At 38.7% G+C, this 20,171-nt stretch overlaps 1 protein-coding gene across 7 annotated transcripts in view; it reads left to right on the plus strand.

Annotated features, from left to right (window-relative positions):
* The first annotated feature begins 5,396 nt into the window (after positions 1-5,396).
* NS1 (Class II aminoacyl-tRNA and biotin synthetases superfamily protein) overlaps positions 5,397-20,171 on the plus strand; it is a 61,198-nt gene continuing 46,423 nt past the window's right edge. The window contains exons 1-2 of one of the 7 annotated variants that reach the window (XM_088889409.1): positions 5,397-6,038; positions 6,359-6,427. In XM_088889409.1, coding sequence (XP_088745535.1) covers positions 5,583-6,038; positions 6,359-6,427 — 525 coding nt within the window. In that variant the 5' untranslated portion in view covers positions 5,397-5,582. The remainder of the gene's footprint in view (positions 6,039-6,358; positions 6,428-20,171) is intronic. The other 6 variants (XM_010260632.3, XM_010260631.3, XM_010260629.3 and 3 more) reach the window with 6 other exon arrangements.

Here is a 20,171-nt window from a genome sequence, read left to right on the forward strand (position 1 = left end):
ACTATTTATTTTTTTAATTCTAAAAAAAAAGAATAAAGACTAAATTTCAATTGCTCTATTGATATGATAAATAAATCCATCGATCTAAAACATATTTAATCTTTATAGAGAGATAAAAAACTTATATTTTCAAATTTTTGTTAATTTATATTTTCCCCAAATATTTTCATGAAATTTCCATAAATCCATTGATAGTGAAAAAAAATGGTGATTTTGAATGTAAGAAATGTAGATCAACATAAATTCAAACATTCAATAAATAAAAAAGCAATCACAATATATTATAAAAGATTGAAAAAATTTACCTATTTTTGCCATATTTTTCAAAATTTGAAAAATCTTAAAAAAAAATAATGATTCACACTTGTTTATTGCAAATCTAGCACTCTTGGAAGAGTCATTTGGGGGTGAAAGAATGCTTATTTCAGGGAAAGAAGCTTGCTCCCCCCCCCTTTTTTTAAGTTTTTTGTCATATCTTTTTCGTTGATACGCCCTGATACACCCCCCGATATGGGTCCAATACGTATGAAAAAAGATGAAACATCCCATTTCCATGCGTATCCTATATCGGTTTTTAATTTTAAACCTTGAGGCTAAAAAGAATTCAGCACTAGAGATTACATCTCATAGGTCACCGTTGATTGCCAGAAAAAAGGCTTTTGAGGCGAGGCTAAGAAAAAGGCATGGTCTCAATAACCATAGACTCCACCAACAAGGCCTAGGCCTTTGGCCTTCAAATTTTCAAGGCATTGCCTTAATTAAAACATAAATTTAAGACAATAAAATGATGCATTTTTTTTCGTATTTATTAATGTATTGAATAGATCAATGCATATGGTTGTTTAAGAAAAAAATAATTTGCTTTATTGTTTATAGGGTAAATTTCTTAAACTACCCTTGTGGTTTAGCTAATTGACTAACTCTACCCTTGCTGTTTCAAATTTGACTATGTACCCTTAATGTTTCTAACAATTGACTAGCTCTACCCCTACCACTAGCCTCTGTTAAAATTTGTATACACGTGACACTATGTGACTTTTAAAAATTTTAAAACCCAATATTACCCTCATCCCTTTCCTTTGGACCGACAACCCCTACAATCCAAAGAGCTTCTATGAGATCTTGCCAGAAAATGCTAGTGAAGTTGCAGGTTCTGGTGAGATTTCTGGCAAGTTTGAATAGCGAAATCGAAAATACAAGAGACTTCATTGGTTGAAGGAATCAACAATAATAACACCAACAAGAAGAAGAAATCTAAGGAATATAGTAAAGAAGAGCCCAAGGTGGTAGCCATGGCTACTGTCGTGGTGGTTCCAATGCCGTTCGTCGTTGGTCGGAGTTGATCTCCCTATTTTCTTCTTCCTCCGTTCCCCCTCCCCCCCAAAGAGAACGGAGAAAGCGGTACTGGTGGGGCGAAGAAGAAAGAGATGATGAAGAACACACTGATATGGGAGTAGTAACACCACCGCCAACGCCTCTCTTGTGTTAACTTGAAGAATCACCTCCCAATTCTATGTTTCAAAGCTTCCATCAGGGGATCTTTGGTTTTTCAAATGGTTTCGATAGATCGACGATGGCACAACAAGCGCAACATATCGCCTAGCAAAGCTGGAGGGATAAATTAAGGGTGCAAGGGTTCGAACCACTGCCGCCTTTAATGGGCATAAAAGCGGAAGAGTCCGATGGGATATCGAGCTATGAGACGGGCGGGATGTTGTCTGAGATGTTCAATTTCTAGCCGGGTGCCCCCATGGATGCGGAACTCCTAGAAAATCAGATCGCGTCCAATCACCGACCTTCGGCGGAAGTCCATGGTTCCAGTGTCGTTCGTCGTCGGCTGGAGTTGATATCCCTATTTTCTTCTTCCTCTATCCCCCTCCCAGATCTGTAGATATGGGACTTGTGACTTTAAAAAATGATAAGATTTCTCCTACTTTCTTCTTCCTCCGTCACACCCATCTGTAGATCTGGGACATTTCAGAGAGAGATATGAGATACAGAGGAAGAAACGACTTTGAACGAAGAAAACTCACTGACCTCCGACGAAAGTTCGTGATGGTTCCAGCGTCATTCGTCGTTGGTTGGAATAAGCTTTCGTCAGACCTCTGCGTTAGTGACTGTTGTCGGTGACGATGGCGATGGCAACCTAACTGGGAGGGATTGAGTTAAGATAAAAACATGGATAATAATGTAATTTCACATAGGGTTATAACGGGCATTTTTACCTTTTCTGTCCATATTTAACAGTTAGGGGTACACTTAGTCAATTGTCAGAAACAGTAAGGGTACACTTAGTCAATTTTCGAACAATGAGGGTAGAGTTAGAAACACGATTGGCCCATATCCCTGAATTGAAAAAAGTTTGACTTATATATTTGTTATTTTAGTGTTTAGATTGTAGGGAAAAAACACCGTGGTAAGATTTAGGAATGTAAGTCGGACAGGTAGGGCCAGACCCTCAAATTTGTGCTTAAGGCACAAGCCCAAACCGAGTCCGTGGTCAAGGCCGATTTTCCCAACTTGAGACTGACACACATTGTAATATGATGCACTTGGGTTGGGTTCGAGCTCAGGTTGGTCAATAAACCCACTCTAAAATTATGCATATATACATGGATGTTTATGCAAATATGTATACATATATTTAAGTATGTATGTAGATATGTATGCAAAATTTACATATGGATGTATAAATGTGTATAGTTGGGTTGGGATCAGGCAACCTAACTACCTAAGGGCTAAGTCCCGGCCCAGCCCGAAGACAAAAAATCCAAGCCCACTCTATGTAAAATTTTGGTTGGACCGGTTTGGGCTCGGGTTGGGCCCACCTAAGTTGCACCCCTAGTAAGATTCTAACCCATGCAAGGTTCACCCTTCAAAGTATTGAAACGATATGCCTCATATCGTTGTATACCATATTGTGTCTTATTGTATATTTGGGGTGTACTAAAACTCTTTTTTTTTTAATAATTAAATAACATAAAACTAACTTTGCGAAGAAAAAAAGTGCATGATTCAAGGTGTGTACTCAACACACCCCTTTTAGCATATTGGGGCATACCGATAATTTGAACCATGAATCAATTTTTAATATATCAAACAATACATATAATTTATTAATTTTATGTTTTTTCTTTTCCTTTTTGCTTAAGGCTTACACTTTAAAACTCCCTTAAGCTTACGCCTCACCCCTATGAGACCCAACCGCCTCGCCTCCACCTTTAGCTTTTTAAAATCTTGCAAGAAATCAAGTAAGATAGAGATACAACATACTGAACAAGTGTATGTGTTGCTTGATTACAAGTTCGAAATGCATAGGGGAGCTCATGGGAGTGAAATTGCAACAACAAATATTTGCAATATAGAATAGTTGATCTGATACTCCAAGGTGACTTCAACTATACAAAAATAAATTGAGAATCATTCTCAATGCAAACATGATTTGAGTCCAAAGCTTGAACAAGGCAAATTCCTTTGCTAAAGCCTATAAGCATTTTGTTGTAGCAACTCTTCTAAATAAGAAGCACCCGCCTTCATCTCTAATGGTAATACCTAACTGAATGCATACCCAACCCCATCAACATTTATCTTCACAGATGGAGTATTTATAACAAATGAAATTTAAGACTTAGTTTGAAAAGAGTACAAATACAAATATGTGCAATGCAAATAGATACAACTATACAAAATAATACAAAACACAGAGACTATGTTTGGTTTGAAGTAAAAGATAGGGAAAAAGAAGGAAAAAGCAGGATAACCTATACAAGGTTTGTAAAGGTTTCCTTACTTTTCCCTTCCTTTCCCTCTATTTTCCTTCAAACCGAACATAATGTTAAGGTTTCGTTTGAAGTGACGTAAATACAAATTTGCAAATTGTAAATTCACATTTACTAGGTTCCTAAAATGCAAAGCAGTTTGCTTTTACATTTATAGTTTGTTCTCATCTCATTTGGCACAAGAGAGTAAATAAATGCATGCACTTTTTTTTGGCGTTTGGAGATTGAATGATGCAAATCCAAATTGAATAGATAGATACTATGGTTGGCAAATGAAATGACAAAATGTAGGGTCCTTAACTGCTTCTGACAAGGTATGTGATTTTGTAACAACAAATAAAAAATAAAAACAAAACAGCATTTGTGACACATATATCTAAACCAAATAAATATCAAAAGTGTCGTATTACACAAATAAAAGAAACTCAAGTAGATCTCTTGAGATTAGGAGTTATTGATGCCTTTGGTGTTTATGATGGAGAAGAAACACATCAATTGAGTAGATATGGGTTGCAAATTGGAAGATTGACTATTGTATTAGTTGGAATCTCCTACAATTAGAAGCTGCTGATGCCCTGGGGTTTTGTTGAGGAATAAGCATCACAATGACCGATGAGTTGTGTCGAAATCTTCTAAGATCACAAGCCATTGATGTTTTAGGGGTTTGTTGGAGAAGAAATACATCGATTTGCACTACAAGTGGTAAATTTGAAGCCATTGATGTCTAAGGGGTTTGATGAAGAAGAAGAAGAAACACACCGCATTAGGAGTGGTGAAACATATTTAAATTGAACTTGTCAATTTCTAAGGGGTTTGTTGAAGAAGAAACACGTCGATTAGAGGTCATCGATGACATGAAATGTGTTATTAGAAGTATCAATTATCACCTTTCCGGTGTTGAGTCGTGGAGGACGGAAGCAAATCAATTTCTTTGTTACTTCAATGGTAAATGGGAGTAAAATGTTGCTTCATAAAAATCGAAATAATGTTTTTATTTTTTAATCAAAGTAAAATTTGATATATTACCATCCTATGTCGATGATTTATGTATTTTGTTTATTTATTTATTTATTTTTGTTTAAACCATACGAGTCCAAACTTGAACCATAATGCATTTATGCATGGATCCAACATTTTGCATATTTTTTGGAAACATTACAAATAAAGTGTAAATGCCATCTTAGTGTAAATATATACTCCAGTTCAGTTTTGTTAGTGTTTGGCAAAAATACATTTGTGCATCGACAATGATAAAAAACACAATTTCTAAGACATGTTTACATAAAAAAACAATATATAATTTTTGATTAAAAAAATAAGTAAATTTGCATTCGAAATTGGCTTTTGTTAAAAATGTATATTGTTTTATTAGAATTCATGTTTGCTTCATTACAACTAAAACTTGTTTGATAAGAAAATAAATCTATCAATACAAAACTAATCCAACATTACATTTGTATGAACCAAAAATGCATTATATACTCCTTCCAAGCTGAGCCCGTGTTATTGTCACTAACCTTTTGGTAGTACGAGGTGTTGATTAAAAAGTGCATAGAGGGTATGTTAGATAAAAGGAAACCCTAAACCTGTACAACTATATCAAATCAACTGGACATTTGGTGCAATCATAGCGGATTGATGAAATTAGCGGCACTACCTAATTGAATAGACCATATTCACGGGATATTTACCTACTTTTCTCAAAGGCAGGCTCAAAGACAAAGGGATATCGAGCTGAACCAGGACTGGGAGTAGTGGTCACGAGTGACTAAACGGCTGTACAGGTTTACAGGATAGGAGGAAATGGCAGTTGCTCTGTCTCCAGCTTCTTCTGCTCGACTTAGACCTCAGTCAGCCGCTCGTTTCATCTCCTTTCTCAATAACATAACCACCGGCAGAAATGTCCTAACGGGATTCAGAACCCTAACTAACAAAGCTCCTACTTTCCCGCCATTTCTTCACTGTTACCCTGGCGTTCGCCATCTCCGGCGCGATTCTCCGGCGTTCAACAGGAGGTGTTTCTCCAGTGCAATTGTTGGAGCTATCTCCTCCGAGGAAGCAGTCGAAAAGGCAAAGAAGGAGTTTCTCGAGAAGCCGGATGTGGGAACTGGCCAAAAGGTTCGGGAGTTTAGAAAACGGTTGAGGATTGCTGACATAAAGGGAGGGCCTGATGAAGGATTGGATCGAGTGGGGCAGACGCTTGTTGTAAAGGGTTGGGTTCGAACACTTCGTGTGCAACGCAGCATTACATTTATGGAGGTTGAAACCATCATCTTGTTCAGTCGTTTGGACATTACTGTTATTTCGTAATTATTGGGAGTCTCTTCTCATATTATCAAAATCCGTTCTTTATTTCTGGGAAACCTTATTGATATTGACAAAGTAGCGTGTTTTTCAGTGAGTAATATGGCCTTTTTGCTTCCGTAGCATGGTATCGGGTGTTTGTAACCGGAGAGTGGATATATAGTGGGTGGCGTTAGTTGGTTTATGTTTTATATTTTCGATTTAATCCGTATCTGATTTTACTTTTAAGTTTTAAGTTTTAATCATTACTTGCTTTGTGGATTTTGATCATTTAGGTCAATGATGGCTCATGCCTTTCCAACATGCAATGCGTGATAAACTCAGATGCTGAAGGTTATGATCAGGTAACCATCTCGACATTCGTACGTCTCTTTTGAAATAAATTGACTTAGCGATTGAAAATGTGAGTTGTATCACAGTCTATCTCCTTTTTATTTATTTTTTCCTATTAAAAATTGACCAGCAAAAGGAAAATTTTAAGGGTACATCAAAGTGGAAAAAAAACACTGCTAGTTTTTGGTCTCTAGTGGTGGAAAGGGTTGAGAAGTGCTTAGCTGGGTGGAAAAGGAACTACATCTCAATGGGGGTAGAATAACTCTTATTAAGTCTACATTTGCAAATCTTCCACTGTAATAGGTGTTAGTGTTTAGGATGCTACAAGAGATAGTGAGGAAAATTGAAAAAATCATGAGGGATTTTCTTTGGGAGCTGGGAAAAAAAGAAGGATCATTTGGTTAGATGGGAAAGGGTGGTGAAATTGAAGGCATAAGGGGGGATTGGGAATTGGTAATGTTAAGTTGAAGATTCAGGCTTTGCTCAACAAATGGTTGTGGAGATTTCCCAATGAAAATGAGAAATTATGACACAAGGTTGTTGCAAGAATTCATGGCATGTCAAGCAATGGATGGGATGCTGGATGTCTCCGTAGAGCTACCTTGGCTGCCCCTGGAAGACCATTCATGAAATTCTTCCTACCTTTCTAAATCATATCAGGTATGTCTTGGCTTCTGGTTAGAAAATTAGATTTTGGGAGGATGTGTGGATTGGGGATACCCCTCTAGGTAAGAGATTCCCTTTTATTTTTGATCTTTCCAAGTTCAAGGGTAGGCCTATTTCTAAATTTCCAAGTCAGCCCCCTCATCCTTCAGGGCTGAACTGGAATTTTGGCTTTGACATGAACCTTAGAGAATATGAACTTCCTAGTGTGTCTGAGTTGTTAGGCATGCTAATTCAGTGTTCTTGGGAGAAGGTGGATCGGATTCTAGGGTTTGGGGCCCTAATTCTGATGGGCTGTTTTCTTGTAAATCCTTCTTACATTCCTTGGTGGTCACCTCCTCTTCTCCTTCCTTCGTAGTTAAGGAAATTTGGTATTCTCCCGTTCCCCCTAAAATCAGTGCCTTCTGTTAGGAAATGTTTCATGGTTGTATTAATACCTATGATCTACTTCAAAGAAAAAGACCAAATTGGTGTTTGTCCCCTAACTGGTTTGTCCTGTGTAAGTTGAATGGTGAGACTGCATTTCATCTTCTAATCTTTTGTCCTTTTGTTAGCTTTATTTGGAATTGGTTTGCTTCCCTCTTTGGTTGCAGGTGGTCTTCTCCTGACAGTTGGATGGATTGTTTAGCCCTATTGGCATCAGCTGCACTAAAAGGAGGGGTAGGATCTCGTGGGGGTGTACTAGGGCAGCACTACAGACTATTTAGGAGGAAAGAAATGTAAGAATATTTGAATAATGAGAAAGAAACAAGGAAGCCTTGGTAGAAACAATAACTTTGAGAGTCTCACACTGGGCAAAAAGCATGAAGCTGTTTTTAGATTTTAAGGTTGAAGACTTTTTTTTCACGGCTTGGGGTGTTATTGCTGCCTCTTCATCTACAAGACAGAAATCTGTTGAGACGTGGTCACCCCCAATAGATGGCTGGAACAAGCTGAACTTTAATGGGGGTTCTGGGCCCCTCAGGCATAGGGGGGCCATTAGGGATGAAGGTCGAAATAACGTTGCTTTATACTCCAGTCATGTGGAACAATGTGATGTGGCAAGGTCAGAGTTTTTTGGCTGCTGTATATGGGGTTGAAAAGGCAAAAGAGTTGGGTATTAATAAACTGATCATTGGGGGAGACTTGAAAACTGTGGTAAAATGTCTGCTGAAGGGGGACAGGGTGACATGGCATTTGAGGAGATTTAAATGGCTAAGGACATGTCAATCCGAGTGAGATGGGTGAGGAGAACTGCCAACAGCTCGGTAGACAGCTTAGCTAAGCAAGGGGTACAAAGAAAACATCTGTTTTGGGCTCAATTGTAAATTTGGATTGTGGCAGCTTTCTAAAGCTGTTTTTTTTTCCCACAACTTCTTGTTGTAACCTTGAATTTTCTTATTAGTGAAATCTTTTCTGTGTTGCTGATAAAAAATTACAATTTTGGCCAAAGCAATTGATGTATAAAATCCCCTTGATTAGCTAGAGTATCTGCCATCCCATTAGCAGTTCTCCTCATTCATTTAAAGTTGACAGTTAGCTCCCTTGTTATACTTTCAATCTCCCAAAAGGTGTGTCTATATAATCCAAGGGGTTTGAGTGTTACTTCTTGTCCATGAAATGACCACCTGAGAGTCCCCTTCCACCTCCTGTTGGAACCCAAACTGCTTTGCAAGCTTTACACCTTGGAGTAAGGCCAACAATTCTGCTGTCACTGAATCACCATGATCAACATGTAGCTAATGTTGTTTAATGGTCCTTTGAATGAGTTAAATCTTTGTGGTCATGGAGATTGGATTATTTGAATCCTATGAAGCCAACCGATCATATAAAACCTCAATAGTCAACTTGCACATTACTAGATAGGGAATGGTTATTGGTAAATGTTTATTCAGGGCCAGCAATAAAACTGCTAAAGTATACACAATTTTAACAGGTAAAATTTCATCCTCTCTTCTAGAGTTTTGCTGGTGTCAGCAGGTTCATGAGTAAAGGCTTGACTTGTAAACATAGTAGTTATTAATTTTCCAGATTGGAACAAATGCAGGGAGGGAGGATTATTCAACAGAGTTTCACTAGCAAGTCTTGCATCTCTATTACAACCTCACTAATTTTCTTCTGATAGCATAAAGAAAATACATTAAATAAAAAGGAGCAGTGGGCTTCGGAACTTCAAGTTCATTCAAACTAAATATAGACCTTGTCAATGACAGAGTTAGAACCTGATATATCACATAAACTCTTTCAATTATCCATGAACCTTGTTTTGATTGACACTGCCACATCTCTAGCAAATATATTATGCACTTCCTTGCAAACCAGGACCGGTTCCCTGCTACTAAACATGAGCTCAGCCTTCTAACCACTTTGATTTGCCATGACCTCCTATATCCCTTTTATCTCCTTCTTCTTCTTCTTCTTCCAATATCCGGAATGTTTATTCAACAGTGCATCTCCCCAAGAAGAACAGACCTAAAGATTGGTCACTAGCACCTTGAAATCCATCACTTGGGTAACGAGTTACCTAGTGCTGCACCTTATAATCAACCACCTCCTCTTCATCAGCGGCAATACATTTTTTTTCCCTTAAAGATTGTAAGAGGTTATTAGTTATATATATGTGTATTGGCAGCAGGGTATAAGAGTCTTTTTGGTTAAGCTTTTTGCTTCTCTCTTGCTTGGTTACTTAAGCTGGGGGAGTTCTGTCGTTGTACTCAGCAATATAACATTAATAGAAGAAGGGTGGCAGTTAGAGGGAGTTATTTTTGGATCTCTCTTTGCCACAGCCCTATTTTCTTTTCTCTTTTTTTTTTTGATTTTTCTCTTCTCTTCTTTTTTCTTTTTTCTTTTTTCTCTTCTCTTCTACTTTCTGTTTAGTTTTCATCTACACCTGTTTCTCTATTTTTCTTTCTATTTTCTCTTGTTTTTAAGGTAGATCACATGGTATCAGAGCACCTGTGATTGGCCTGGGTTCCTCTTGATCGCCTAATAGCCCCTTGCATCGAGAGAAGTTTCTCATTCATTGGAGAATCGAAGGAAGGGATCAAAGATTGTTTTTCGGTAGGTTGCTAAGAAGCCTCCTTTCAGCAACTTGAAGAGGGACAACATATTTAAAAGGTTGGCCGAATGAATTCCCACTTGGTTTGTGATGATCTGGTGGTTTATTACAGTGTGTTGTCAGCCTTTGGTAGTGTGGTATTAGTAACTGTTGAGTGGTAGTTTTGTCCTTGGTTTGCAATCAGAGAGTTTTCAGCATTATGGCTTCATCAAATGGTGAGGTTAAATCTGCTGTGGTGTTACAACAAGATTATATGGCTGTTCAAATGACCTTTGTTAAGCTTAATGGTCTTAACTATGTACCGTGGTTGAAGTCAGTTGAGGTGTTTTTTATTGCCAATGGTAAATTAAAATATATTAAGGAGGATAAGCCAAAAAGTGGAATTGTTGGATATAATGATTGGGTGAAAGAAAACTGATTACGACGTGGCTTTGGAATGGTATGGAGAATCACACTGATAAAAAAAAGTATGGAGAATCACATTAGTGTTAACCTTATGTTTTTGAACACTACCAAGGAGTTCTGGGATCTTACAAACAACTTTATTCAGGACAGGACAATGTGACAAGGATTTACCAGTTATATCAGGAATATTTTACTCTTCAACAAGGCGATAAGAGTGTAAAAGAGTTTGAGGATAAGAGTGTAAAAGAGTTTGAGGATAAGAGTGTAAAAGAGTTTGGGTTGAGAACTGAGTTTGAGCTAGTGTGTGCTCAAATTTTGGGTAGAGTCATTCTATCCCTCTTAGAAAGGTTTTCTTGCATCAGAAGAGATTCCAATCCACATAATGAGAACACACTCATGTTAGAGAGGTCTGCCTAAGCTTGCTACTAGAGGGGATGATGTTGGTAGAGGAATTTGTGGTAGAGGGGCTATGAGGGCTGTTGGACGTGGAGCCAGAGGTGGGGGTGGATGTGTGCAATGCACAAGTATAGCCATTATAGGCATCAAGGACATGATGAATTTCTGCTATGATTTACATGGCCCATTTTCTACATGAGCCAATCATGCTTCAGTTGGAGAGCATCGTGGTACTATTGGTGATGACCCTTTTGCTTCGAGTATTGGGAAGGAGGAATTGATATCCATCACAAGTGATGATCATGTAAAACTTCACATGTTTTCTTTTTTTGGTAACATTGCTATTCTTGCTAAATCAGGTGTAGCATGTCTTGCATCTTTCAAGTCTTGGGTTATAGAGTCTAGAGCCTCAAACCACATGACTGGGTCTATAGACTTTTTTGTTTCCTTGTCCCTCTTTCTACCTCCCAATCTATTAAATTAGCTAATAGCGCTACTTCCTCCGTTTTAGGTATTGGTAATGTAAAAGTTAGTCAGATTTGACCTTCTATGTTATATGTTTCAAAGTTTCCCTTCAGTCTCATGTTTGTAAGTAAATTAACAAAAACTCTTAATTTCTCTATCTCATTCTATTCCTCTTATTGTGTGTTCTAGGATCTCAAGATGGGGAAGATGATTGGTGGCGGGCATGAAGCTAGAGGACTATACTATTTGGATAGTGGTGATTCGCATAAAGCCTTACATACAACACTTAAACCTCTTCAGTGGCATTGTCAATTGGGCCATCCGTCTCTTCCCGTTCTTAAGCAACTTGTTCCTAGTTTGGCGTCTATTACAAAGTTGCAATGTGAATTGTGTCAACTTAGTAAACATAATCGAGTGTCATTTGTTCCAAGGGATTCAAATATTTTTGTTACATTTAGTGATGATTGGGGTTCTTTTGTACTTCTTTATTCTAATGTTTGGGTTCCTAGTCAGGTCAAGTGTTATAATGTATTGAAATATTTTGTTTCATTTATCGATTATCATTCAAAAATGAAATGGATTTATTTAATGAAAATGTGTTTAGAATTGTTTGATATTTTTCTTTCTATGCTGAAATTCAAAATTAGTTTGGCGTTTCCATGGAATTATCCATTAGTCTTTTTGCTTGTACCCAACAAAATGTTGTGGCTAAATGGGAGAATAGACACTTACTTGATACGGCTCGACCACCCTTAAATTCAGATGTCCATTCTTAAAGTTTATAAGAATGACACTGTTCTTACGTTTTGTTTCCTCATAAATCATATACCTCCATTTCTTCTTCATCCTTGTATTTTTTGTTGTGTATGTTTTGTTCATAGACTTGGTCTTGGGTTGGATAAGATTGATCCTGATGATCTTAATCGTGTGTTTCTATGATATTCTCAGAACCAAAAAGGTTATAAACATTGTAGCCCTTTCCTTCATTGGTTTTTTTGTTCTTCCTAATGTTTTCATTTTTGAGAATTCGTTTTTCTCTATAGTAGTTACCGCTTCCTCTATCTCTTCCTATCGTATAGTTTTCCTTGCCTTTGACAGATCCACCAGTTCCCATTGTTGAGGCTTCTATGCAAGCACTCGTTCACAGAGTCTACACTAAGGGACAGCGGGAATTTTCTTTTCTAGCTCCAACTTTTGTCGAGCAATCACCAGTTTTACTATTGATAGATCCACTTGATATAGACTTGCTCATTTCTCTTCAAAAAGGTAAGTGTACTTGTCCTGATCATCCTATTTCCCATTATGTATCTTTTACTCATTTGTCTCCTTCCTACCAGCGGTTTGCATATCTTCTTTCTTTTGTTTTTGTTCCCCGTTGTCAAGGAAGCCCTTGCCTCACCTGACTAGAAGAAGGCGATGGATGAAGAATTTCATGCTCTTGAGTTTAACCACATTTGGGTGTTCACCTCCTTGCCTCCTACCAAATAAGCAATAGGGTGTAGATGGGTTTGTACTGTTAAACATCGCGTTGATGGTAGTGTTGATAGTATAAAGCATGATTAGTAGCAAAGGGATACACTCAGAGTATGGGGTTGACTATATTAAGACTTTCTCTCCAGTTGCCAAAACGGGTTCTCTATGGTAATGTTTCCTTAGCTGCTCAATATGATTGGTCTTTGTTTCAGCTTGACATCAAAATGGCTTATTTTTATTTATTTATTTTTCATTTTGAGCTTTGATAAGAGGTTTATATGGAGCAACCTCTTGGGTATGTTACTCAGTGGGAGGTAGGAAAGGTGTGCAGGTTAAGGAAGATGATTTATGGTTTTAAACAATCATCACGTGATTGGCTAGGTTCAATATTGTCTACAGGAGTTTGGATTACATTCGTGCAACGTTGATCATTTAGTCTTTATCAGTAAAAATCTTTCATTAATAACAAAGGGATTAAGATACAATAGCTAAAGATTGCATACGAATAAATTGCAATCTCCAGCAATCAGTTACAATTCTGCCCAATACAATGAAGATCTATTTGCCCCTTGTTTTGCTAGGGTATCTGCCATCCCATTTGCATCCCTTTTAACCCAACCAAACTGATAGTTGAACTTCCTTGCAAGTGTGTCAATTTCTCTGAAAATAAACTTGAGCTTCCAAGGTGCTGATGTGATGTTTTTGGCCCAAGAGATGACCAATAGAGAGTCTCCTTCAATTTCTAAGTCTGTTGTTCCTATCTGCTCAGTCATCTTTAGACCTTGAAGTAGGGCTAGAGATTCAGCCTGTATTGAGTCACCATAACCTATTGGTCCAGAGTAGAGTGCCACCAACAGACCCAGATAATTTCTAAACACACCCCCAATGCCTGCCCTTCCAGGGTTGCCAAGAGAACTCACATCAAAATTCTGTTTTAGTTTGTTCTATGCTGGTGGCTTCCATTCCATGCTTACAAGAACTTTGGGTACATCTGTTTGTGCTATTTCAGCCCAATTTCTTAGTATCTCATTCGTGGAGTAGTTTCTGAATATCTCCATGGTCTTCACCCAATGTGCAGTTTCGATTTTTATGGCTTCAATAACTTCCTCTTTGTTTTGCTTTTTCCTGAAAAGATTCTTAGGTTTCTTTGCTCCCATATAGTCCATACTGTAGCTGCTCTCACTGCTTTCCATATGCGTTTTCCCCTTTTCTTCTATTGACACAGGAAAGAGGGGCCGAATAGACTTACCACATCCTGTGGGGGAGCCCATCTGCATCCAAAGAGAGAACAAACAACATTCCAAATACCAGAAACAAAAGAGCAGGATAATAGTAAGTGGGTTAGAGTTTCACCACATCCCAAACAAGGACACACACATGAGGAGAGGCAATTGTTTGGCCTCCTTTTCTGTAGCACATCACAAGTGTTTACCTTCCCTAGGAACACTTCCCAACAAAAAGCTTGTACTTTTGGAGGGATCGGTTTAGTCTGAATTTCTCTCACTGGGAAGTTCACCCCCATAGGATTAATATGAATGAGCAAACCAAAGAAAGATGCACAGGAAAATAAACCATCAGAAGTTGGAGACCACACTCTACAATCAGCTATAGATTGGTCCAAGTAGACCCTCTCAAGTGTTGAAATCAACAGCACTAGAGACTCGCACTCATTTTCCCTCAACCCTCTTCTAAAACCAAAACCTCAAGAGGTCCCTGATTCTGAAAGCACACCAAACCTAGCAACAGATTTGTTTTTCATAGTTTGATAAAGAGTAGAGGTCTGGGAAATTGAACATAAGAGGCACATCCCCAACCCAAAGGTCTTCCCAGAATAAAACTTTGTTGCCACAACCAACATCAAACTTGATAAATTGAAGAGAAGTTGGATATACCTCAAAGATTGCCTTCCAGGGAGATGATGGAGCTGCATTAGGGGCTAATTTTGCATCCTAGCCGTTATCTGCTTCACCATGTAAGCTTTTAATGACCCTGTGCCACAACCCTCACAAGGGAATCTCCACAACCATTTCCCCAGTAGGGCCTTGTTTCTCTTTATTAGGTTCCCTATACCTAATGCACCCTGAATATCTCCATGGTCTTCACCCAACGTTGATCATTTAGTCTTAGCAGGGATACTTCATTTGGCAAGATTATTCTTGCAATATATGTTAACAACATCATTATTATAGAAGGTGATACTTGAGGAATTGATGAATTGAAATAGTTTATATAGCACAAATTCCAAGGACTTGGGACAACTAAAGTACTTCTTGGGGATTGAGGTGGTAAGGTCTATGTGGGGAACATCTCTCTCACAGCAGAATTATGTACTTTATTTGTTGGAGGAAACATGGTCACTATGGTCCAAGTTAGTTGGAACTCCTATTGACCCGAACACTAAGGTAATTGTCTAGGCATACAAGATTTAAGAGATAAATAATGGGCTCTAAAAGTTAATATGGGCCTCCATAGTCCCAAGGCTTAAGTCTATGTGGACATGACCCATGGCCCAAGGATCCAAGTGTACCTAGTCCAAGGCTTAAGTCTCTTCCACATTTTTTTTTGATCAAACAAATCTTCCACATTGAAAGTTGAACTAATTCCCATTATTGAAGGTAAGTCAAGTTCATATGCATTAGGTCCTATCTTTTGGATGATGCGAAATGGGCCATTGCCTTGGGCATATAACTTTTTGAAGAAGTGCTTTGGGTAACGCTTAGGACCCACACGAGCCATGACATAATCTCCTTCTTTGAACTCTTGATTTCTGTGGTGTGCATTTACAACAAGTCTATATAGTTCTCATTACTTGAAGCAATTTTTTGTCTTATATTGGCATACAAATCACGAATATGTTGGGCACAAGAATCAGCAGAAGCAGAAGTACGGGCATCAGAAGGTAAGGGAACAAGGTCAATAGGTATATGAGGGGTAAAGCCATGGACAACTCAAAAGATGTTTTGCCAATTGATTGGTTGGCTGAATTGTTATAAACAAATTCTCCAGAGTCAGAATGTGCAAAGGTTTTCTTTTTTGGTGGGCCAATGGGGAACACTTTCTTTTTGGATCTATCTTTCTTGAATGGTTTATCTGGTTTCACAAGGGTAGATTACCCATTGTGCTTGATGATGTATTTGGTTGCCTATTGTTGTTAGATTACTGTTAATTTGCTGTTACTTAGTATGCTGTCAGCATGTTTTTAGCTATTCCTTTTAGTTGATTTTTATTAGAGTGTGCTGCCAAGGGTATTTTTGTAATTCCTCCTTATTCTTTTATCATATCATTATAAATAGAAAACTGGTCGCCGCCAGCCCAGATTTTTGGCTCCCAAACATTCTTCTTTTCTTCTATTCTCTTCTCTCTTATCCTCTCTTCTCTTCCTCTTCTCATTTTTCAGGAAGAAAACATGGTACCAGAGCAAGATTCTGGACTATAGGAACATGCCTTTCTCTCCTAATCACTCCTCACCCAGAATTCCTGTATTTTTGGACTGTGAAGAGGAAAATACCTGATCGGACTGGTCAGACTCTTCAACTACTACTTTTTTTTGTTTTCTCCCTTGGTCGAAACACCAAGGAGACCCTTTTTGGTGACGGCCAATGCTGTGAAAGGTAGTTTTTTTTGGTGTGTACCTTTGTACAGGTACTGTAAAGGGATTGTGTGACTCCCCTTGTAACAGGTATGTGCAGTTTTGCTTCGGAAACTGTGGTGTGTGATCTAATGGTGATCAGAGTTCAATTTTTTGGGCTGGTTAGTTGCTGTTAGTGAAGTTTCAACAGTTTTTTCTAATATTCTAGAATGCAGATTGACCTGTTTTCATGCCCTACCTGTGGTTATGAGTGGTAGAAATAGGGTGGGGAAATTTTTGTGCATCAGTCTTTCCTTTTGGTGTTTGTAGAACTTGTCTTAATGGCAACCGATGATTCTGCCTCATATGGGGTTACATCATCCTATGGGACAACTAGTATAGGAGCTGACAGTATGATATTCTCTATGCCAATTACCCCTTTAAATGGCCTAAATTACTTGGAGTGGTCTAAAGGTGTAAAACTTTATGTTACAACTAGGGAAAAGGCTGGATACATAAATGAGAAGGTAAAAGAATCCAAGAAGTATGAGTCCCTCAAATCCCTTCTTATTGATAACGTTGTCTTAGACCCCACTAGGGCGGATTCTAGAATTTGGACACCTACTCCCAATGGCATTTTCTCTTGTGCATCGTTCTTCAAAGTCTTAAGTCAGTCCACCAGTCCTACCTTTTCCCCTTTCCCTATTGGTGAGGTTTGGTGCAGAGCTATACCTCCTAGGGTTGGTAGTTTTTGTTGGGAAGCCTATCTGGAAAGAATCAACACTGGTGATCAACTCCAAAAGAAGAGACTCAGTACTTGTTTGTCACCTCAGTGGTGTGTTCTGTGTAAAGCTGATGGGGATACTGGTTTTCACCTAATGGTGTCTTGCCACTTCGCGAGGTCATTTTGGGATTGGGCTTTCTCCTCATTTGGATGTAGCTGGAATCCCCCATCAGACATGCAGGGCCTTTTCTCCCCTTCCTTTTTCAGGTGGCGGTTAAAAATGGGAAGGACAATGCGGAGAGGACTAAGGGCTGCAATATGTTGGACACTGTGGGAAGAAAGAAACTCCAGGATATTCTTAGAAACTCAGAGAGGAGTAGCAGATCTGAGGGCTATCATACATATTAGGGCGGTACAGTGGCTGAAATCTTTGGAAATATTCACAGATTACACTGTGGATGACATGTTGAGGAAGTGGGGTGAAATTGCAAACTGCACGCAGACCAAGTCAGTAATGAGTGTGGCTTGGTCCCCCCCACCTAGTGGATTCTTGAAATTAAACTTTGATGGATGTAGTAGGGGAAACCTGGGACAATCGGGGATCGGGGGTGTTTTTAGGGATGAAAATGGGGTCATCTCTGCTATGTTCTCAGGCCCAATTGGAGTGGGTGACTCTCTTAGAGCTGAGATCTGTGCAGCTATTGAAGGAGTCTAGAAAGCTAAGGAATTGAACATCAAGAAACTCATAATTGAAGGGGATTCAAAGGTGGTGATAGGGTGGCTGACTAAAGATCAAAATGATTTATGGAAGTATAATAATGAGAAGAGGAAATTCAAGTGGCTGGTGCGGGAGATGGAAGTTAAGACATGTTGGATTAAAAGATCAGCTAATTCCCTAGCTGACGGTTTAGCTAAACAAGGGGCAGAAAGGGATTCATTGTTTTGGGCTAAGCTGTAACATTAGTGTCTTTGTCTTTTTCTTTTTTCCTTTCTTGATGCTCTTTGTGACTATTGGAAGATAAGTGTGTTTGTCTTCCACTTGTAAATTTTATATTGATGAATTAATGAAAGTGTTATTGATAAAAAAAAAAGAATCCAAGAGTGTATTGATAAAAAAAAAAATTTAAGAGTGGGACAACTGAACATGATAGGTGGGACTAGGAGAACAATATGGTGATGTCTTGGCTTCTTGTAGCCATTGAATCTGATGTTGTGAGGAAGTAGTTTATGTGGGTAGAGGCTGGTAGTGAAATATGGGAACAAGCTAAAGCAACCATATTCTGACCAAAGACACTATGCTAAGATTTATTAGTTACAATTCGAGTCCTTGACCTGCAAACAGGGTGATCGTAGTTTGTCAGCGTACTGTTCAGCCCTTACTTCAGTATGGAAGGAGTTAGACTACTACTAGACTATAGTGTGGAAACCTGATGATGAGCCTCTCAGAGTTTCCACACTATGGGAACTTGCTACTCCCCAACTCACTCCTCAACTATAAGAGAGTCTCCAACCCCAATGGGACCTGAATACAAAATGAGCACCTTTCCATCCTCATCTTTGAAAACCCCACCTACACCTGATGGACCTGGATTTCCCTCACTACTTCCATCAAAGTTTAGCTTTAGAAGTCCACATCTTGGTGGTGACCACTCAAGACAAACTAAAGAGTGGGCAGGAGCAGAATTTTCCACCTCCAGCTAGCTGTTCAGCAACATATCCGTAGAAATATCAACAAACAGGTCCAAGGATTTCAGCCAGTGTACCACCCTCACTGTTACTACTTCAATAAGGCTTTCTTTACTTCTTTCAACTTTAAAAAAATTCCGGTGTTCCTTTTCTTCCAAAGAGTCCAACAAATAGCAGCCCTCACACATCTCCACATTATCCTTCCCCTTTCGTTTGGCCAACCAAAGAACGAGGGGCTAAACAAACTTTGAATGTTTGGTAGTGGGGTCCACCTGCAACCAAAAGAGGAAAGAAACCATTCCCAAAGATCATTAGCAAAGGGGCAAGAAACTAATAAGTGGTAGGAACTTTCACCATTAGCCTTGCAAAGAATGCACCAATTTGGAGACAAGCACCAAAAAAGGTCTTTTTCTTTGGAGTACGTCACAAGTATTACATCTTTCGAGGATGGCTTCCCAACAAAAGGCTCCAATCCTTGGAGGAACCGACTCACCCCAAACATCCTTAATTGGAAAGTTTTGTGCAAATAAGCTGGATGAAGGCAATAGGGACTTGAAGGGGTAGGCACAAGAGAAGGTCCCATAGGGAGTTAGGGTCCACAGTCTCTTATCCCTCTCAGAGGGATCCAATACCACCTGATCTAAGATCTAAACCAGACTCGTGACATTTTCAACCTCTACATCGCTTAAGCCTCTTCTAAGCCCTAGATCCCAATCAAACCCAAAATTAGACTGAGAAGGAACTAGAAAATTGGACACAACTTTGCCCTTATACCGGGAGAGTGAAAACAAGGAAGGGAATTGGTCTTTAAAGGTATTTCCCTTTCTATTTAACTTATGTTTAATGTTAAATTTCTAATGTCAAACGTGTCAATTGAGCAAACAATGTAGAGCAAATTTTTATTCAAGTAATAAAAGATCAAATTTCCCTTTTCACATTGTATATTCTAATATATGGGGACTTGCTACTATAACATGAGGGGGCGGTTATAAGTATTTTATCACATTGATTGATGACTTTTCCTGCTATACATGGGTATCTCCCATGCGTACTAGAGACAAAGTTCCAAAAATTATAAGGGACTTCCAGATCATGGTGTTCACATAGTTTCATGTTGAGATCCAAATCTTCAAATCATATAGTGCAAAAGAATATTTCCATGGTGATCTCAATGAATTTTTTGCTTGCCATGACCCATGGATCGATTCATCGGAGTTCATGTGCAAAAACACCTCCAAAAGGCGGTGTTGCAAAAAGAAAGAACAAACACCTTCTTAAAGTAGCATGAGGGATGATGTTACATATGAATGTACCAAAACGATTTTGGATAGATGTTAT

Source organism: Nelumbo nucifera, chromosome 6, assembly GCF_055504915.1.
Source record: "Nelumbo nucifera cultivar China Antique chromosome 6, China Antique-T2T, whole genome shotgun sequence".
Lineage (NCBI taxonomy): Eukaryota > Viridiplantae > Streptophyta > Magnoliopsida > Proteales > Nelumbonaceae > Nelumbo > Nelumbo nucifera.